Raw genomic sequence first — 23,876 nt, forward strand, 5'->3', positions numbered from 1 at the left:
TTGATATTTATTAATCACTTTTTTAATTATTTAAAAAAGTTATTATATTATTAATTATTTACTTATTTATTTATTACTTATTTAATTATTAATACATGTATAGAATTTGTCAAATTAATCACTGATTGTTCTAAAGTTTTTATAATTAAGATTCGAAAAATATAGTCGCAAAATATTTTAAATATCTCTTCCTTTATATAAAATATAAAGAATTCATATGTTCCATTCTAATATAGTCAACATTATTTATATACTTTTATTATAATTTTCTTACTAGCATAATATTTTTATGCTTAATATTTTATATAATACAATGTACTAAATTATAAAATTTAATATAATTACAAAATAGTATTACTATTAATAAATAGGTTGTATTTATACTGTCTTTTAATTTCTAATCATTTCCAATCATTATGCATTTCTATTATCTATTTCTATTATCAATTATTTTCTTCTTCGAGTTCTTGGATTATTGTATATTCCTTGGTGTTAAAATCATAGGGATTATCATCATTTGTCATGCTTATTCCTTCCTATGGAGTCTATCGAAATATTTTCTATGGACATTTGTTCTCTCGAGTATAAATATTCAAATCACTCAGAGAGAGAGAGAAAGAGAGAAAGAGGAGGAGAAAGGGTTTGAGATATTCAAATCACTGTAGTTGTCTTTTTTCTATTTTCTCAATTACTGTCTCTTTTTCTTTCATTTTATTCAAAAATATTAATATTTTGATATCTTTCTTAGTCTGACTCTTTCCCTTGTCCGGCATAGGTAAGGCCTATCTAAGGCCGGCATTCATAATTCATTCTTATATTTAAGATCGTCTTAAGTAAGTTGGAAAATACAACTATTTTACTAACTGATCGGAATCTCAAGACGCGATCTAAGATCATACTTAAGATTATTTTAAATATAAAAATAGTTTACATATATGAATATCGGCGTATTATACGTTACTGCCGGCATAGCTTTTAGGTTCATTAGAGTACTCAAACCTCATCTGGCAAATGCCTCTGTGGAGATACGAGGAAAAATTTTTTTTTTATTTTATTTTTATTTTCTTTCAATACAGGGTTTAATACAAAAGTGAATGTAAAATATAATTTGAAACTTAATACAAAATAATTTTTATTTATTACATGGAATAATTTAATACACGAAAATGTCTCTAAAATATACGTATAATATAAAATTTACTAAAAATTTGTATATAGTCCAGACAAGCCCGATTAGCGATGATTAATTATGCAACATTTATCATTAATAATCGATATGCGATAATAGAATTTAATAAGTTTTATGTAACGTAAATATATATAATCGTGATTAAAAGAGTCATTAATAAAATTATTGATCATTTCTTCGATTATAGAAGAAAATATTTGCATTACTAGCGCATTTTGTGTAGATTATCAAAGGAAATATTCAAAATACGAAAAAATAAAATAAGCTTCAATGTAAATCAACAATTAAATTACAAAATAAATCGCGATTTAAAATTCGCGAGAAAACGCGAATAAATAAATCGATAATAATAGGAATATTCGATTACGAGAAATATACACGTATAATTTTTATAATATGATAATCAAAACTATCAATAGATACGCGCGCGACATAATTATTATCACACAAATGATGATACACGAAGATATTTTGATAAACATTTGTGGTCCGTATTGTTTATGAACAATTATTACTTTAATGATATTTATAGAATAAAATATAATTCCCGCTACGCTTTATCTCATTCTATTTTTCAATTATTTAAAATTTAATTATTTAATTTAGAATCAAAACGCACAGCAAAACAATCGAATCATAAATCGAAATTATTAACATAATAAAAAGCTTTGAGATACATCAAATTAACAAATATTATTTAATTAATCCATGTAATCTAAAACTTTTAGACACTTTAACATTTCGTGTATATGTTAAAGTACGTAAAATATATCAGCAGTGAATGGATAATAACACGATCGGCCTTGGCGGCGTATGACGCGCTGTGTTTACATGTACGGTCTTGATATCATTCACACGGCAACGTTCGAAGAGTAAGGTGCGAAATACTTCGTATATTATTAAATTTTTTCTCTAACGATAAAACACAATTATGACTAGTATTAAAACATAATTCGCTATGATAATTATAATTAGTACTTGCTAAACTTTTAATTGTAATTACTACGCGATCGGGAATGCCGTGCAAAATGTCTCGCGATTTTTGCGTATACTAATATTAATTAACTAATCTTAATTAATCTTGTTTTCAGGAGTGAAAGTGAGTGCAACGAAAAAATGTGTGAAGGAGAAGGAAAGCAAGTTTAAAAAGCACTGGGACACATACTAAACCAACATTATCCGGTAAATAGTTTATAAATTATTTATCATTTACATTTATCATTTATATTCAGATTATATTATATATATATATATATATATATATATATATATATCATTTATTCAGATCATATTATATATTGCATGTTTTCTCAATAACGATTTTCTCTCTTTCCCTCTCCCTCTCTTTCTCTCCCTCTCTCTCTCTCTCTCTCTCTCTCTCTCTCTCTCTCTCTCTCATTGTAAATTATCTAAATTATTTAAGTTTTTAAATTATATTAGTATAACATATATATAAAATATTCTGGATTATCTTATTTTAACGATAACACGATGTTCGATTTTGGCAATGTAAAATATAAACAGTAGCCCGCTATATTATGGCTTTGTCATTATTCGCACGGTGACTCTCGAGTAAAGTAGTGGTAAGAAACGCTTCGTATACTGTAATTTTTTTACTAAACACGATTACAGTTAGTATTGAAACATAATTTGCTATAAATATTGACAAAAATTAATTAATTAAAGATTAATTAACGACATGAAACTGTATCGCAACATACATCGATACAGTTAAATCTTTATCGAATCGTAATTATTCATTACCGCGATTAAAAATTGAAACAGAAAATACATAAAAAGGGATAGGAGAATTAAACATAATCTTTCGATCGTCGATGCTTATTATATTATATTTCTTTAATAATATTAAACTTAAATATATTTCGATCAATGCTTTAAATTTTCTCAATCCTTCTTAATTAAATACACAATTTAATCGAAAATCGATTAAATTATAAAGATCGAAAATAGTAAATAATCACTTCGATAATTGCGATTTTTACGGATAATAATTATTATTTCAATACTTAGAGTCACAAATATATTTCATCCGTGTTATTTTATCGTTCTTGACAATCAAAATATAATTTGGATTGTGAGAAAACACGAAGTAAAACAATCGAATTATAGATCCAAATAATTAATATAACGAAAAGAGTCGTGAAAAATTGTTTAATAAATAATGAATTTTAATCAATAAATTAAAATACTTCCATAATTTAATATTCCGCGTTAATGTATATTTTATAATATATAAAATATAAAAATATTTCAGCAACAAATTGTGAGAGAACACGAACTAAAATGGAATTATACATACAAATAATTAGCATAACAGGACTCCGTGAATTGATTGATAAATAATCAATTTTAATCAATAAATTAAATACTTTCATAATTTAATATTCTGCGTTAATGTATATTTTATAATATATAAAATATTTTGGCAACGAATTATCGATAACATGACATTCGACTTTGGCAATATAAAATATAAACAGTAGCTTTATATGTTACCGCTTTGTCATCATTCGCACGGTGAATCTCGAGTAATGAAATAGTGGTAAGAAACGCGTCGTATACTGTATTTTTTATACTAAACACGATTACGATTAGTATTAAAACATAATTTGCTGTAAATATTAATAAAAATTAATTAATTAAAAATTAATTAACGATATGAAATTGTATCTCAATGATAAATCTTTATCGAATCGCAATCATTCATTACTGGGAACAAAAATTGAAACATGGGATACGTAAAAGAGGATAAAAAAATTAATTATGTTATGATATCGATCAATGATGCTTATTGTAACATTTCTTTAACAATATTAGAATTAACTATATTTCGACCAATACGTTAAATTTTCTCAATCCTTATTAATAAAACAATATACAATTTAATCGAAAATCGATTAAATTATAGGGATCCAAAATATTAAATAATCACTTTGATAATTGCAATTTTTACAGACAATAATTATTATTTTAATATTTAGAATGACAAATATATTTCATCCGTGTTACTTTTTCTACTTGACAATCTAAATATAATTTCGATGTGAGAGAACGCGAAGTAAAACAATCGAATTATAGATACAAATAATTAGCATAACGAAAGGTTCCGTGATAAATTGTTTAATATATAATCAATTTTAATCAGTAAATTAAAATAATTCATTAACTTAATATTCTGCGTTAATGTATATTTTACAATTTATAAAATATTTCAGCAAATTATCGATAATACGGCATTCGATTTTGGAAATACAAAATATAAACAGTATCGCTCTATACGTTACCGCTTTGTTATCATTCGCACAGTGACTCTCGAGTAATAAAGTTGTGGTGAGAAACGCTTCGTACATTGTAATTTTTTTTGTTAAACACGATTGTGATTAGTCTTGAAACATAATTTGCTATGAATATTAATAAATGTTAATTAATTATCTTTGCCTTACAGTTTCATGTCGTTAATTAATAAAAATTAATTAACGACATGAAACTGTATGGCAACGATAAAACTTTATCGTATCGCAATCATTCATTACTGGAAACAAAAATTGAAACACGGGATACGTAAAAGAGGATTAAAAAAATTAATTTTGTTATGATATCGATCAATGATGCTTATTGTAACATTTCTTTAACAATATTAGAATTAACTACATTTCGACCAATGCGTTAAATTTTCTTAATCATTGTTAATTAAATACACAATTTAATCAAAAATCGATTAAATTATAGGAATCCAAAATATTAAATAATCACTTCGATAAATGCGATTTTTACGAATAATAATTATTATTTTAATATTTAGAATCACAAATATATTTCATCCGTGTTATTTTATCGTTCTACTTGATAATCTAAATATAATTTCGAATGTGAGAGAACGCGAAGTAAAACAATCGATTTATAGAAGCAAATAATTAGCATAACAAAAGACTGCGTGAATTGTATGATAAATAATCAATTTTAATCAATAAATTAAATACTTTCATAATTTAATATTTTACGTTAATGTATATTTTATAATATATAAATATTTCGATAACGAATTATCGATAACACGATGTTTGATTTTGGCAATATAAAATATAAACAGTAGCGCGCTATACGGTGCCGCTTTGTCATCATTCGTACGGTGACTCTCGATTAATAAAGTAGTGGTAAGAATCGTTTTGTATATTATAATTTTTTTACTAAACATGATTACAATTAGTATGAAAACATAATTTACTATAAATTTTAATAAAAATTAATTAGCGACATGAAACAGTATAGCAACGATAAATCTTTATCAAATCGCAATCATTGATTATCGCGATTAAAAATTGAAACAGGTTATACATAAAAGAGGATAAAAGATTATGTTGTGATATTTCGATCATCGATCCTTATTAGAATATTTCTTTATAATATTAGAATATAATATTAGAATTAAATATATATCGATTCGATGCTTTAAGTTTTCTGAATCCTTCTAAATACACAATTTAATCGATAATCGATGAAATTATAGGGATTTAAAATATTAAATAATCACTTTGATAATTGCGATTTTTACGGAAAATAATTATTATTTTAATATTTAGAATCGCAAATATATTTCATCCGTGTTATTTTATCGTTCTACTTGATAATCTAAATATAATTTGGGATGTGAGTGAACATGAAGTAAAACAATCGATTTATAGAAGCAAATAATTAGCATAACAAAAGACTGCGTGAATTGTATGAAAAATAATTAATTTTAATCAATAAATTAAATACTTTCATAATTTAATATTTTACGTTAATGTATATTTTATAATATATAAAATATTTCGATAACGAATTATCGATGACACGATGTACGATTTTGGCAATATAAAATATAAACAGTAGCGCGCTATACGGTGCCGCTTTGTCATCATTCGTACGGTGACTCTCGATTAATAAAGTAGTGGTAAGAATCGTTTTGTATATTATAATTTTTTTACTAAACATGATTACAATTAGTATGAAAACATAATTTACTATAAATTTTAATAAAAATTAATTAGCGACATGAAACAGTATAGCAACGATAAATCTTTATCAAATCGCAATCATTGATTATCGCGATTAAAAATTGAAACAGGTTATACATAAAAGAGGATAAAAGATTATGTTGTGATATTTCGATTATCGATCCTTATTACAATATTTCTTTATAATATTAGAATATAATATTAGAATTAAATATATATGGATTCGATGCTTTAAGTTTTCTGAATCCTTCTAAATACACAATTTAATCGAAAATCGATGAAATTATAGGGATTTAAAATATTAAATAATCACTTTGATAATTGCGATTTTTAAGGACAATAATTATTATTTTAATATTTAGAATCGCAAATATATTTCATCCGTGTTATTTTATCGGTTCTACTTGATAATCTAAATATAATTTGGGATGTGAGAGAACGCGAAGTAAAACAATCGATTTATAGAAGCAAATAATTAGCATAACAAAGGACTGCGTGAATTGTATGAAAAATAATTAATTTTAATCAATAAATTAAATACTTTCATAATTAAATATTTTACGTTAATGTATATTTCATAATATATAAAATATTTCGGTAACGAATTATCGATGACACGATGTACGATTTTGGCAATATAAAATATAAACTGTAGCGCTCTATACGGTGCCGCTTTGTCATCATTCATACTGTGACTCTCGAGTAATAAAGTAGTGGTAAGAAACGCTTTGTATATTGTAATTTTTTTACTAAACATGATTACAATTAGTATGGAAACATAATTTACTATAAATTTTAATAAAAATTATTTATTAAAAATTAATTAGCGACATGAAACAGTATAGCAACGATAAATCTTTATCAAATCGCAATCATTGATTATCGCGATTAGAAATTGAAAACAAATTATACATAAAAGAGGATAAAGATTATGTTATGATATTTCGATCATCGATACTTATTACAATATTTCTTTATAATATTAGAATATAATATTAGAATTAAATATATATCGATTCGATGCTTCAAGTTTTATCAATCCTTCTAAATACACAATTTAATCGAAAATCGATGAAATTATAGGAATTTTAAATATTAAATAATCCACTTCGATAATTGCGATTTTTACAGACAATAATTATTATTTTAATATTTAGAATTACAAATATATTTCATACGTGTTATTTTATCGTTCTACTTGATAATCTAAATATAATTTGGGATGTGAGTGAAACACGAAGTAAAACAATCGATTTATAGAAGCAAATAATTAGCATAACAAAAGACTGCGTGAATTGTATGATAAATAATTAATTTTAATCAATAATTAAATACTTTCATAAATTTAATATTTTACGTTAATGTATATTTATAATATATAAAATATTTCGGTAACGAATTATCGATAACACGATGTTTGATTTTAGCAATATAAATATAAACAGTAGCGCGCATACGTTGCCTGCTTTGTCATCATTCGTACGATGACTCTCGAACATAAAGTAGTGGTAAGAATCGTTTTGTATATTAATAATTTTTTTACTAAACATGATTACATTAGTATAGAAACATAAATTTACTATAAATTTTAATAAAAATTAATACGACATGAAACGGTATAGCAACGATAAATCTTTATCAAAATCGCAATCATTGATTACGCGATTGAAAATTGAAATAGGTTATACATAAAAGAGGTAAAAGATTATGTTTTGATATTTCGATCATCGATCGTTATTAGAATATTTCTTTTATAATATTAGAATATAATATTAGAATTAAATATATTTTGAGTAAATGCTTTAAATTTTCTCAATCTTTTGTTAATTAAATACACAATTTAATCGAAAATTTTTATTATGCAAATTTAAAATTTATATGCTATATTTCAAAATAAATTCCAATTATATATATATATATTATATTATATATTATATTATTAAATGGAGTGAGAGTAAAGGTTTGAGAGCTTTTACTCTCACTCCATTTAATTAATTTTTATAGAGAACTTATTAATTATAAATTATTATATTATATTATATTATATATAAAAAAAATTATATATAATATACCCTCCCCATGGGTACACCTTGTCGCGGTGGGAGGGCTTAGTACTTGGATGAATGCCTTGAGATTTATTTTAAATTTTTCTATTTACGATAAATCTTATGGTGCCTGAAGGGAAGCGAAGTACCCTTTCGCGTCGTCGGTGCCGTCAACGTGCGCGGACGGCTGCGCTTCGTAACCGCGTTTTCGCGTTATAGTATTCTGCGTTTATCGCGTTTTCCGCGTTTTTCAAAATCCCAATTTCGTTTTTGTCAAACGAGTCTCTCCTTCCGACGCCAAACTAACTGGGATGTTTCATCGAGTCGTTGCTTTGCGACGTACTTCGCGCCTTGTGCAACGTGGCACTTGGTGATGCCGGCCGCGCAGAAACGTAGGTCCAGATAAAAATGTACATGGGCGCGCGGGTTCGAGCTTCGCGCTCGATCGGCTAGTGATGAACCGCTCTTGCTTCGTCAATTGATTTGGCCCAATCGGTTAGAACTCGATCGATTGTTCGAAATGGTCGTCAATGGGTCTTCTCTTTTGCTCGTCTACTCTAAGCCACAACGCCTAGGCGTGTTGTTAACCCTGTCGAGGAGTCGAGTGGATTCCCCTAAGGCACGATTTTCGCCTCGTAAAAGGGGTTGCCCTCCCATTTTCCTAAATTGCTTGAATGTTAGCTTTTAAAAAAAAATGTGGGTATCCTCTCTTTTACCGTTATCAGCCTTGTGTACTGCGCTAGTGATATAGGCAATCCGTGCGGGTACTTGAATCGTGCTTTAGCGGGTCCAGGTTCGATATGAGATAGGATAATTAATGCGGCGAACACAAGAGCTGGTGAAGCTTTATTTTCACTCTATTCGTCAATCGTTTTTCGTCTTCTTTAACCGGTTCGGGCCTTAAATCTTTGCCTCGTTGTATCGTGCATTCCCGACCTGTTGGCTCGAAATTGATTTCTCCGCGAAATGAAATGGGATTTTCGCTCGTACCTGAAACCGGGAGTGTCGGACATAGTATATATATATTTAAATATATACGATCGCGCGACACAAATTTTTATACGTACCGAATTAGTGCGGGAGTGCGCGTTTAGTATCGCGCGTAAAATAACCGAAAAATAGCGATATAAAAATATCGCTCGTGAGTGCGGGAGTGCCGTTGAAAGTTGTTGCGCGTCAACAACATGAGAGGAGGAGGAGGCTGGGAGAGGCATCTTGCATCGGCGGAGCAACCTTGATGGTGAATAATTATTATTTGTATATCCATTGTTATAAATCGTACGCATAATAATTCGATCTTATTATTTAANTTAATTTTATTTCTCTTTCTTATGATATATAAGTATAACATAATTACCTGCAAATGCTATCATTTTGTGTGCTTACAGTGATACAGAAGCAACATTACAAGTACTTATATTTACAGATAACATCTGTATAATAAAAAAAGCAACAAATCCAATGATGAAAAAAGGATAAATATTGTAGACCAGCATAAGTATCAACCATTATTCCACGCTCTGTTTCATTAGAGTTGCAATTTTCTTTTATATCATAAATATTATAATAAGATAAAGATTTCTGTACGTTTCAAATAAATTTATATATTTTATGTATGTTAATACTGCGCACACATATTAAAAGGTGATAATATCGCAGTTATAATATATAATAATCTATATAAATATCTTATATATATAATATATATATAAGATACGATCCTGGCAATGTAGTGATTTTTGGATCCTACTTAACATAATTTAATTTGATTATTTTTGAGAAATGCGCACAATACTTGAGAACAAATTATTTTTGTGCCATGTATTACCTGTGTAAAATTGCACACAGAGTATCATATTGTCTGCGATATATGAAAAGCTTCATCGATGAAATATGATTGAGATATAAGAAAAGTAATATAGTACTTGTAATGAATAACGTTAATGTGGAATACATAAATATTTTTTATTTTAATTTCATATAATCAAGATGAGATAAGACACTCATGGTTACTTTAAAAATGTGTCCACAAATATCATGTAACTTCAATAGCTGCACATTCGTCAAATTAATCCTATTACGTTAAATGAATCACAGCAGCTTGTTTTAATTTAATCTAACCTAACCAATTATATTATATGCTCCTCATTAAAATGTGTAAAACTGTACGTCGCACATTTAATGCGATTAATATACTACGTAATAAAATGTAATACACTAATGAAATAAGTAAATATTATTTTGAAAGCATGATACAATCCTGGCAGCATACGCTTGTATTTACATTCGATATCCAAAGCCACTGAGAGATTAGGTTAGGTTAGATCAAACAAATTTATCGTTTAACAGTTGGCAGCCCTACGAGATAGGCTGTACAGTACTGCGCGCGCGTACAAAATAAATTTGAAATCGCTTCTAGCATAACCATCTTCACGCGATCGACTTTATTTGAATTGTACCGAATCGAATTATGATGCCGATTTGTCCGAATGTAATTCGGGACATCGCGATGCTGTATAAGCGTCGAATGAGCACAAATTATCACGCAAATATGATAAATCAAATCTACTCACCGGCTGTTCCACAGGCCGCTCCTCCTCGGGACAGTTCGCTCGCCTTGGGACGTCCCATTCCGATCTTGATGCACACAAATCCACACGATCATCAACGCGAACGCGCGACACTTTATTCGGCACTCCCGATACTCGCTCGCATCCGATAATCATCATCAAGGGCCCGAATAACGCGACGCAATTTCGCTCCATCTTCCCAATGACGCCATCACTGAATATCGTCAAAAATCGCTGTTGCGCGTTTCCATCGACACACTATAAAAGTCGCGCGATCATCTTTGGACACTCTCGACGCTCGTTCACTCGCGATATTCGTTTAAAAACGGTTAAAAGATGCGAAAAATGCGGATGTACGACGATCCGTGTAACTGCGTGTGACTCCGATTCCCGTATGACGCGTATGACGTAGCAGTGACGTAGCAGTCACGCGCCAACATGGCGGCCGAACCACTGCGCATTTGTTTCTGCGCATGGCCATTCCTGTGCTCAACGTTCGCGCAACTTTGATTTCTGAAAGCACATAATGATAAATATATAAAGATAGAATCAATTAATCATATTGGTCATATATGTAGACTTGCCCGAAGAAACAGAGAAAAAATTGAGAGATATTTTTAATTTCTTTTTCTTTTAGTAAAGAATGGAAATGTCTATTCATAGGGTTGTTCTTTTTTTCCTCTTTCGCGCAATTTCGATTCAATATATAACGTAAAAAATTCATAGTATATTATGCTAATGATATGAATTACGAATGATTCGATTGTTTTATCGCGCTTTTCCAAAGTCAAATCTTATAATATTTACTTTTGCATTTTACAAGACTGAGAGCGATTCATATACAGAGTTTGAAGAGATATCCAATGCACGACAAATTATACTTGCGTTGATTAGTATCAATCCCGAACTGTTAATCGCGAATACGTACAACACTTTCACACATTTTTTTCGCAAAGAACGATATACGAAATGCAATATTTCGCGCTTCGCGTTTCACTCATGCGGCCATCTTTCTTTGCTGTTTAGTATCGCCATCTGCATTCGCGTTAAACGCCAGAATTACGTAGTCAAAATACTTTTCGAGTGCCGGTAAAGTCATCATTTTATGCATGTCGGTAAATTGTTAAAATCACGTCGCGCAAGCATAATTTTTTTATTTGTAGTATAACAAAATATGTAATTAAAAATTCATGTAAGAAACGTATTTTTAATCAAATTACATATACTTATTCCGTTACTCTAATACTTGTACGTTAACAGATTTAGGTTACACACATTGCATAAAGCTTCCAGAGAAAAATATCCAGAGGCACAAATATTTTATAAACGAAAATCATGCGAAGATGAAACAATAGATTAAAGAAGCCGTATAATCATTGTACTTTTATGTATAAACGTTTCACAAAATAAAATCTTTATAAATGAAGTGTTACATTAAAAATATTAGTATAAAATTAAATATCGATGTGAGATTTAAAATTTTTTGTCCTTTTTTTTCTTTAGAATTTTTTTACTTTTTTTTCTAAAGATTCTTTAAGCGAGAACTGCTTCTTTCGCAAGACTATTGAACAATTTGAATGTTTGATATTTTCTTAGTAGTTTAAATTTCGTGAAAAAATTCGAGAGAAAATTAGATTTTATCGTATTACTGCACATATCGATTAAATGCTATATCAAATATGTAGTGTAAATATTTTAATTTTTTTGTATACGATCTACTTTTTATTCTATCGATGTTTTCATAGTGATGCACCTTGAGCACTTTGCTTCATGTTTGCAATAAAAATATATTAAAGCAAATTATTTTGCAAATTTATTATTCTAATTTTTATTTAGAAAGACTAAAATTAAAAAAGACGTATGCATTTTTTTCAGATATTTCTATTGAAAAAAACGCATCAGATAAAACTTTCCTGTACATTTTAAATGCGCCAAAAGATTTGCTCTTTATTCCACTTACTGCAATAATGTACACTAAAAATGACAGATCTGTATTAAAAATGATAGATCTATATTTGGTAGTTGGAAAGAAAGAGAGGAGAAATGAAAAGTGCATCTAGAGAATTTAAAAGAATAAAAATCTAAAAATAATAATACATAAAAATTAATATTATGTATTTTTTTCATGAGGAATGTGGAGCGCACATTTATGCATTTATTTATTTGGATGAGATTTACTTTAGAGCACATTCAGTATTCAACTTTAATTTTATTTTCTCTTTCTTATGATATATAAGTATAACATAATTACCTGCAAATGCTATCACTTTGTGTGCTTACAGTGATACAGAAGCAACATTACAAGTACTATATTTACAGATAACATCTGTATAATAAAAAAAGTACCAAAAATCTAATGATGAAAAAAGGATAAATATTGTAGACCAGGATAAGTATCAACCAATTATTCCACCGCTCTGTTTCATTAGAGTTGCAATTTTCTTTTATATCATAAATATTATAAATATAAGATAAAGATTTCCGTACGTTTCAAATAAATATATATATTTTATGTATGTAATACTGCGCACACATATTAAAAGGTGATAATATCGCAGTTATAATAAGATACGATCCTGGCAATGTAGTGATTTTTGGATCTTACTTAAAATAATTTAATTTAATTTATTTTTGAGAAATGCGCACAATACTTGAGAACAAATTATTTTTGTGCCATGTATTACCTGTATAAAATTGCACACACAGTATCATATTGTCTGCGATATATGAAAAGCTTCATCAATGAAATATGATTGAGATATAAGAAAAGTAATATAGTACTTGTAATGAATAATTAATGTGGAATACATAAATATTTTATATTTTAATTTCATATAATCAAGATGAGATAAGACACTCATGATTACTTTAAAAATGTGTCCACAAATATCATATAACTTCAATAGCTGCACATTCGTCAAATTAATCCTATTACGTTAAATGAATCACAGCAGCTTGTTTTAATTTAATCTAACCTAACCAATTATATTATATGCTCCTCATTAAAATGTGTAAAACTGTACGTCGCACATTTAATGCGATTAATATACTACGTAATAAAATGTAATACACTAATGAAATAATTAAATATTATTTTTGAAAGCATGATACAATCCAGGCAGCATACGCTTATATTTACATTCGATATCCAAAGCCACTGAGAGATTAGGTTAGGTTAGGTTAGGTTAGATCAAACAAATTTCGTTTAACAGTTGGCAGCCCTACGAGATAGGCTGTGCAGCATTGCGCGCGCGTACAAAATAAATTTGAAATCGCTTCTAGCATAACCATCTTCACGCGATCGACTTTATTTGAATTGCACCGAATCGAATTATGATGCCGATTTGTCCGAATGTAATTCGGGACATCGCGATGCTGTATAAGCGTCGAATGAGCACAAATTATCACGCAAATATGATATCAAATCTACTCACCGGCTGTTCCACAGGCCGCTCCTCCTCGGGACAGTTCGCTCGCCTCGGGACGTCCCATTCCGATCTTGATGCACACAAATCCACACGATATCATCAACGCGAACGCGCGACACTTTATTCGGCACTCTCGATACTCGCTCGCATCCGATAATCATCATCAAGGGCCCGAATAACGCGACGCAATTTCGCTCCATCTTCGCAATGACGCCATCACTGAATATCGTCAAAAATCGCTGTCGCGCGTTTTCATCGACACACTATAAAAGTCGCGCGATCATCCTTGGACACTTTCGACGCTCGTTCACTCGCGATATTCGTTTAAAAACGGTTAAAAGACGCGAAAAATGCGGACGTACGACGATCCGTGTAACTGCGTATGACTCCGATTCCCGTATGACGCGTATGACGTAGCAGTCACGCGCCAACATGGCGGCCGAACCACTGCGCATTCGTTTCTGCACATGGCCATTCCTGCGCGCAACGTTCGCACAACTTTGATTTCTGAAATATTGTTTACGGCTTTAATTAATAGCACATAATGATAAATATATAAAGATGGAATCAATTAATCATATTGGTCATATATGTAGACTTGCCTGAAGGAAGAGAAAAAATTGAGAGATATTTTTAATTTTTTTTTTTTTAATAAAAAATGGAAATGTCTATTCATAGGCTTGTTCTTCTTTTTCTCTTTTGTGCAATTTCGATTCAATATATAACGTAGAAAATTCATAGTATATTGCATTTATTTTTATATATTCACAACTATAATATTCGCGCGATCATTTTTTGACATTTACAATACTCGTGTACCTTGTTCTCGATGTTCATTTTTAAAGGAATAAAGAGAATTATATATAAATGTAAATAAATTGTCCGAAGAGAGAAAAAATTGAGGGATATTTTTAGTTTTTTTAGTAAAGGTTGGAAATGTCTATTCATGATAGAATGCAAAGAGAGAAAATTATTATGTTTAAAATAATAATTTCATATGAAATACAAAATTAAAAGTTACATTATAGAACTTTACTTTCTAAAAGCGTAATAAAACAATCAAATAATAGACAGAGAAAAGACTAATTGTAAAAGAAAAAATGTTGTTAACTTAACTAAACCATTTAACTAAATTATTATCTTTTTAACTGGAATATTTAACTATAAATCTAACATGACATTTATTTAACTTAAATATTTCAATATTTTAATTTAAAAAATAATAATTTAGTTAAACGGTTTAGTTGAGTTAACAAAAACTTTTTTTTCTCAATGTACGTGTGTGTGTGAGACTTTAAAAATATACTTGGATATAAATACACTTATATTATTAAACGATTAATACATCTCGTGAGGTTTAATAAATAATTAAACTGTGTACACTGAGAAAAAAAGTTGTTAACTAAACCATTTAACTAAATTATTATCTTTTTAATTGGAATATTTAACTATTATAAATCTAACATGACATTTATTTAACTTCAATATTTCGATATTTCAATTAAAAAAAAAATAATTTAGTTAAACGATTTAGTCGAGTTAACAACTTTTTTTCTCAGTGTACGTGAGTGTGTGTGTGTGTGTGTGTGTGTGTGTGTGTGTGTGTGTGTGTGTGTGACTTTAAAAATATACTTGTATATAAATACAATTCTCACAGTACGCGTTAAATATTTCGGCAGCGAGCTAACACGTCATGCGACCTTGTGACGTAGCGAGCTAACACGTCATTCGACCTTGTGACGTAGCGCGCTATTGTTTACATACGCGACGACCTCCCCTCATTCGCACGGCGCATTCCAACGGAGAAAGTAGCGATACGGACCGCTCCGTATTATCGAATTCTTTTCCTAAAAGTACGATCGCGATTAGATCGAAATATAATAATTCGACTATTACAATTGACAAATAATTAATTATTAAATGACATGAAATTGTGGCGACGATAAATTCATCGAAACGCGATCTTTCATTATTGCAAATAAAAATTGAAGCGAAAGGGGCAAAAATTACAAATTTTCTCGCAATATTCTCCAATTATCGAACTTTACGAATAATAATTATTTCTTTAACATTGCATAGAATAAAATTCGATTTCGCCCGATGTTTTAAACTTTCCTAAACTGCATGCATATATATCATATTAATTAAACGATTGCTGTATCATCAATTTACATTACTTTAATATTTTAATCTTATGATTCGCGTTATTATCCATATATTATACATCAACAAATAGAAATAGTTAATTAGTGTAAGAATCGAGTGGTGCATGATTTTGGCTTTGTTTAAAAATCGAGCGAATTATTGTAATTTTTCCTCTCTTGCAATAATAATAAAATAATAATAATATTATAAAAATACGTATCTCCTATGATTATTTTGCGATCGGGAGTGCCGTGCAAAGTGTCTCGCGATTGTTTCTGTATATGACTGAAATATAATTAACTGAAATATAATTGTTTGTTCGCGAGTGAATACGTGACTGCTACGAGGAAACAACAAAGGATGAAACAACAAAAGAAAAGGACATCTGGAAAAGTATCGGACAGTCAGAAAGCAGGGAGAGAGCCTGAAGCAGCCAGAGACATGCGATGAGTAATTTATAAAAATTATTTATTATTTATTATTTATATACACTATTTTTAAAATAGATATATATTGCTTATTATTTTATTATCGTTTTATTTTTCGATCATTTAAATATATAATTCGGATTGAAATGCAGTAAAACAATCGAATCGTAGATCTAAATAATTAACTTAACAAAAAGATCCATAAAAGATATATTAGTTCTTTTAATAAATAATATCGTATACTTAATCTATATAAAAATGAAATATTATCTATTTATTTCTAAATATTAAATACTATAAATTTAATAGTTATATATTTTGTAAAATTTAATTAAAAGAATCTTTAAGATATTCCAAAAGAAACGAAGACTTTTCTCAACGTAGAAAAAGTTAATTATAAATAAATTTATATTTAATTATTATAATTAATTTGTATTTAATTTTATTGGAATTTTATTATTAATTTTATTGCATTGTCAAACTCTACGCGATCTCTGTAATGATAGCTATTCACGAAATAGGTAGTACAGTGAAATAATCAATTATTATCGAAAAGAGGCAATAATATACTTTTAAATCTAATTTAAACTTTTGATAAACAATATAAAATTTTTTTATTATGATGAGAAATCTTTATTAAAGATCATAATTGCAAATAAAAATGGAAATAACTTCACGAAATATATGAATCGTTTAATAAATAATTAATCCGTGTGTACGTGTACGTGTGTGTGTGAGTGTGTGTGTGACTTTAAAGATGTGTGTTTAATAAATTATTAATCCGTGTGTACGTGTACGTGTGTGTGTGACTTTAAAGATGTGTGTTTAATAAATAATTAATCCGTGTGTACGTGTACGTGTACGCGTGTGTGTGTGTGTGTGTGTGTGTGTGTGTGTGTGTGTGTGTGTGTCTTTAAAGATATACTTGTATATAAATACACTTGTATATAACTTTAAAAATATATATTTCCGTTATGTTAATTATCCGATTTTTATTCGATTGTTTTATTGCGCGTTCTGAATCAAATTATATTTAGATCAAATGATATCAGAGAGAATATTTATTTATTATATTAGAATTCTAAATGTGTGTGTGTGTGTGTGTACACATATATATTATGATAGAAACGAAATAGAAATAGAAGAATAATCATTGCTCGTAAAGATTGCAACAAAGTAATAATTTATAATTTTGATTCCTGTCATATAATCGAGTATCGTATTTCGAGTGCAATCAACTATTTATTAATAATAAAATTGTATATAACTTACGAATATATTCCACTTATTCCGGACGTTAATATCGCGACAACGACGAATAAACTTTTCAAAAAAGTTCAATTCAACTATTTCATATATGAGACAGTTCTACCAATCACTGATACAAAAAACTCGTCAATTGACCAGTTGGTGAAACTGTTTCAGTCCTGAGTATTTTCTTAAAAGAGCTGTTGGCGCACACACATGCGTGTATTATGTTTACGCGCATCACACGTTCGAACGAACCTTGACATTTTTGCTCCATCTTATCTTATTGAGATCAAAATTGCGGTACTTTGTTAATCTAGTGACTTTAACCGAACAAATATAGTGGCGACATCTATTGTTACAAAGCAAAGATCGTTGAAACTGTCAAACTGTCGTCTGCTAACATCATGTTGCCCAACAACGATCCGCAAGTGAGCTCGTGTACCCTGTATCACTGTCAACAAGCAAATTGATCGAAATTACCAAGAGAAATCATAATGTCCGGAAAAGGTAAATTAATCGATACATTACATCATTTTATTTTGTACCATGTTACATAATCGGTTTGTTGTAAACAATATCAATTTCCTACGTGAGAATGTGCTTGACATGACAACTGTCAAATTTATTTAATGATAAACTCAACCCACTTTTCAAAATCTTGACAAATGGATTTTAAGATTGAGAGAAGTCTAAATTTAAATTAATTAAGATTTTAATTAAATTTTCTTTCTTGAGTTTGAAAGAGAAAATAGGTTATATTATTATTACACCGAATCTTACAGTTTTCTTACATTATTATTACAATAATTAATCTGTGCCTCGAAATTAGAAAAATATTATATATTTTCATGTATCTCTATTCATTCTAATGTTTAGCATCATTACATTAAGATTGAATATTAATTTAGAGGAAAGAAGAAAATCTATTTTCTATTTTATTTTTTATGTATTCAATATAATTCAAATTACTATTAAAATTTGAAATATACAGTAAGGTTGTTTATCATATAAATATTATTTGTAATTGATTAAAACTGCAAGTCTTCCAAAAAATGTTAATGCATATTACTTTATTGTTATAGTAGCAGAACAAATATCTGTTATTTAAGTAATGTTGTATTAAAAACTCATTTTCTGAAAAATAATTAATTTTATGAAAAGTATTTATCTTTTATATAACATAGTTATAGATAGTAATATTTATAGCATAATAATATTTATATATCAGTAATCGAATATCAGTACTTTATATTTTTGAGACTTGATTTTTCTTTAGTATTTGTTGCAACAACATTTCTTTGTACACACATTTACAACTATATTTAATTTCTTAAATGTACCTCAACTTTATTCATCAAAATACTATGATTTTCAGGAGGAAGGAGACATCGTGGACATCATGATAAAGACAAAATCAATCTCGGTGACAAGGGCAAGGAAGTATTGGAGAACATAGACGATAACAATATCATAGTGCAACAGTTTCGCGGTTACGCAGCCGAGTTGGATGCTAAACACGATCGTTACGAGAGGATTTTCAAGATCAATCGAGACGTGGGCATCGAAAGCAAGAGAATAATTTTTTTGCTACACACCATTGACAAAGAAAGCAAACGAAATGTTGTGTTAGACGCGGCCAAGTCGAGATTAGATAACATGGCCCGGACACTATTCAAAGATATCGCGAATGAATTGAATGGTCAAGACGCCTATCAGTTCCACAGAGCCTATCGCGCTGGTCTAGAAGAATATGTAGAAGCACTCACATTCCATGAATACCTTCAAAACGGTGAAATGCAAGACTGTACAAAACTGGAAAGTGCATTGACATATCACACGACTCCAACCGATTCGACAGAGCAGAGTATCACCAGAAAAGTCATGGTTACGCCGACGGATTATATCCTGGGAATAGCTGACTTAACTGGAGAATTGATGCGGAAGTGTATCAATAACTTGGCGATAGGCGATATAAGTAGTTGCTATCAGACATGTAACTTCGTCAGAAAGATATATGTGGCCTTCTTGGGCTATACGAGCGTAGCATTTAGTAATGAAATGAATAAAAAAATCTTCACGCTCAAACAAAGCCTGACCAAAATGGAGAATGCATGTTATACTATCAAAGTGCGAGGATCAGAAATTCCAAAACATATGCTAGCAGATGTGGCTATTGTGGCTGCTGAGGAATATGCCACTGAAGACGATGAAGGATATCAAGCGTTCTAATAGGCGAAAATATTTAATACGTGTTATTTTTAATTATTGCAGACTTATTAATCTGATGCAAGATAGAAATAATTAATTAATTAATTCATAAATAAATTAATTCATAATGTTTACTTTAATATTGTAATATAATTAAAAATTAATTAACAATATCACAGTGATTACAAAATTATGTTGAACATTTAGATGAAAAATTTTATTTCAAAAATTGCATCAGATTAATAAAATTATACATTTTCCCCACAATATAAAAATACACACGTTGATTGCGATATATTATTAACATTTTTATACTCTTCTTTATGTTAAACAAATAGATGCATAATATATTCCTTTCAATCCGAGTATAAAAATAAATATTTCTTAATAAAATATTTGCATTACCAATATATAGAAACATCTATAATTTGAATGCTCTCAAAAATATGACGTAGAAATCGATGGTAACAGGAGAAGGCCATTAACACTTATCATCAACCCGTTGTGCCGTCTTCCCACTCACTTCTGCTTTCGTCCAAATCGTCCGAACTTTCTGTATACATAGAGGGTTCATAATCAGATTCGTCGACAGACTCTTCTGTGGATGAGTGATCTGTTTCGAACGTGGTATCGACGATTACTGAGTGCATTGGAGTGGCGGCTCTTCGACGACGACGTGGTACCCTTGTGTGTTTGAATTGCATCTTGTGCTGAGGATTTTTACGATAACACTTTATACCGTACGGACACTCCTCCCGATCATCTACCTCGTCGTAATCGGAATCGGCTGGATGGCTGTAATTGTTCCTGTGGTTGGGATTCTTCCTGCGAACAAATTTATTAAAGATGCTTCATACTTTTGACATCCAGATTATATTGTACTTTGAGAAAATTATTTTGACAAGAGATAGGATTACATTCACTTACCGATAACATCGAGCACCATACGTACATCTTTCTCTGGCAACTCTAACAGGATTTACTTGATTACTTGGTCCATTAGCTTGATTCTGATGCAAAGTAACAGGCGAATCAGGATTATTTTGTGTTGAAGAAGCTTGACTCTCAATTTGATCACTGAAATGAGTATCACAATCCCATTTAATTTTCTTTCCTTCTTCAATGTTTGTTATAGTTTCGCTTGTTAAATTGACGTTTTTTGCTTTCTGTTTATCATTTTGTTGAGCCACACAAGGTTCAATTATCTCTTTAGTATCTGTCGAAATTTTAGAACTTGTTGCAAGCATATTACTTCTCTCTAAAGAGCTAAAATCCATGGGAAAATGGTAAATAATTATGTTTTTATTATGAAATTGATTTCAATTTTGAAATAATACCTTGCAGAATTAACTTCTTGCAAAACTAGACTAGCATTATCATCATTATCATCATTATGCTCGCTATTTTCATTAATGGAAGAATTCTGATGCTCATTTGATGGATTCTTATCACTATGTGTATCGTTCAAAGTTTCATTGGGAGATATAATAACCTCCACATTGGATGACAAGCACGCTTTCTTACTGTTTACTTCATTACTCAAATTCTCATCAGCCTGAAATATAATGTTTTAATATCTTGCAAAATTCCTTTTTCAAAAGTCAATAATTATTATACCTTTCTCTTCAATATTTGATCATTTTCTTCCATTGTGTCTGGCATTGAGATGACCTTAAACCAACATTTATCAGGCAGTAGAGAGCAGACATCACCTGGTTTTATCGGCACGCTGCTTCCCAATTTAAGAAATTGCCATCGTGTACATCCAGCTTGTTTCATATAACATGGCACCACCTAATACTGAAAAATGATCTCTATAGAAGACTGAGATGATATTGACTCGATATTACACAGCAATATTATACTTCAAAAAATAAAATAAATCAGTAAAACAATTCTACATCATATGAAAATTATTATACCGTAAATTATTAAATAGTTGTTACACTGTTTGTTATTAAATTCATGTAGAAATTAATGATGAAAACTATTACTAAAATACTAATAAATAATAGATGATAGTCACAAAATCTTACCGGACTAATTGTCATCTCATCATTGGGTGACAGATTGATGGTTACAGCATGCTTAAGTACTTGGCCATCGTTGCACTGCAATAACAACAGGAATTTGTTAGGCGAAAAATATGCAATATTTAATCCTTTAGTAAATAAAGAAATGTGCTATATATATATGTCATTAAGTGATGATATACGTCATGAAAGATTATCAATGAAAAAAGTTATCTATTCCAATAGTCTGTCATTCGCGTTTTTCTAATTCAAAATTCCTCTGCATTTTCCTAATAATCTATTTTCCCTATTTGTATGAAATAATCGATTGATGAATATTTAGAAGTTGAATTTGTATGCGTTCGAATATTAAACAGAAATCGACGTACTGCGAATTTAATTGTGATACGACTTTAGCGCTTTCCAAACATTAATTGCGTCGCGCAAATACTGTCATCGATAAAACGGTATTGAAGATGCGTATCAGATGAACCTAGAAGAGCAACTAGAAGACGGTGAAATTTTTTTTTTACCAGCTATATATTTTTTAAATATCCAGAAAAATTGTTAGCTACGCTGAAAAATTGGAACAAATACGTCGATTATCAGCGCATATGATGCACATTGAGTTCTTTAATTATTAATTAAATATTGGAGCGAGTTTTCAAGAGTGGATGATCCAATTTGTAGAAAAAGATTGAATGGATCGCTATCTTTGTCAAGAATTCGCTGATTAATTGATATTATTTAGTATCATTGTCAAAAACATCGATCATATATGTATGTATTTTATGAATATTTATGAATATTTTTGAAAAGAAAATAAATAATTCACCATTTTTCACATTTTTACTATTCAAGAGTTAATCAATAGAACCAAAATATTTCCTGAAAGCTTCGTACAGCTTTTTATCATTAAATATTGGACGAATAATGTTTTTAACTCAAGTGATAAGTATAAAAAGAGATAGAGATCCATCCAAGAATACACATATCTGTCTAGCTTTTTTTTATGGTACAAGATTTACTCCAATATATAATCTAATGATGATGCATACACACGTGCATCTCGTGATAATTAATGGTCAATAAGGCAAACGTCAAATCAAAGAGCGTAACCGTGAATGAGTTGACATTTTGTGACGATCGCAATTAAATGTCTTCAAATAAAAAATTCTGACATACTGTTTATTCTCTAATTTCAAATTCGAATGCAGGAAGAACTTTGATAGATCTTATCATATTTTATATCTTAAACCAGATGAATTCATTAAAATTCAATTATTATTATATCTTATGTATAATTGATCGATCAAGAATATTATGAAAGAATTGAGATCTGTTGCGTGATAAAATTGATGCAATTATATTGCATAATGTTTTTTTTATAAACTGATGAATGCGCGATGCATAGAGATGATATAACTCACTCCTGTTGCAGCGCCTCGACCGATGATGTTATTGCCGATCTGCAAATTCGCCTTTTGCACTAAATCATTATCCACTCGCACTATCTGCAGCTTCTTCGTCATAATGAATTTTTACACGATATACTAAAATATGCGCGGAAACAGTCGGACAT

The 23,876-nt window shown here is 29.4% G+C and overlaps 2 protein-coding genes across 4 annotated transcripts; one reads left to right on the plus strand and one right to left on the minus strand.

Annotated features, from left to right (window-relative positions):
- Positions 1-18,420: 18,420 nt before the first annotated feature.
- On the plus strand, positions 18,421-20,418 carry LOC105257015 (translin-associated protein X). The gene is made up of 2 exons (XM_011267351.3): positions 18,421-18,581; positions 19,450-20,418. The coding sequence occupies exons 1-2, from the start codon at positions 18,569-18,571 to the stop codon at positions 20,301-20,303; spliced, it is 867 nt and encodes a 288-aa protein (XP_011265653.1). The 5' UTR covers positions 18,421-18,568; the 3' UTR covers positions 20,304-20,418.
- Positions 20,419-20,556: 138 nt separating this feature from the next.
- On the minus strand, positions 20,557-23,743 carry LOC105257016 (aprataxin and PNK-like factor). 3 transcript variants are annotated; one of them, XM_020029303.2, is made up of 6 exons: positions 23,725-23,743; positions 22,319-22,393; positions 21,900-22,076; positions 21,620-21,837; positions 21,210-21,548; positions 20,557-21,107 (listed from the first exon to the last, which is right to left on the minus strand). In XM_020029303.2, the coding sequence occupies exons 2-6, from the start codon at positions 22,331-22,333 to the stop codon at positions 20,777-20,779; spliced, it is 1,080 nt and encodes a 359-aa protein (XP_019884862.2). In that variant the 5' UTR covers positions 22,334-22,393; positions 23,725-23,743; the 3' UTR covers positions 20,557-20,776. The 3 variants fall into 3 exon arrangements, with proteins under 3 accessions (XP_019884862.2, XP_011265654.1, XP_019884863.1); XM_011267352.3 differs by lacking the exon at positions 23,725-23,743 and adding an exon at positions 22,684-22,750; XM_020029304.2 differs by lacking the exon at positions 23,725-23,743 and adding an exon at positions 22,684-22,737 and having other exon boundaries at positions 20,558-21,107; positions 21,900-22,082.
- Positions 23,744-23,876: the final 133 nt, after the last annotated feature.

The sequence above is a fragment of the Camponotus floridanus genome, unplaced genomic scaffold (genome assembly GCF_003227725.1).
Source record: "Camponotus floridanus strain SB8 unplaced genomic scaffold, Cflo_v7.5 scaffold155, whole genome shotgun sequence".
Lineage (NCBI taxonomy): Eukaryota > Metazoa > Arthropoda > Insecta > Hymenoptera > Formicidae > Camponotus > Camponotus floridanus.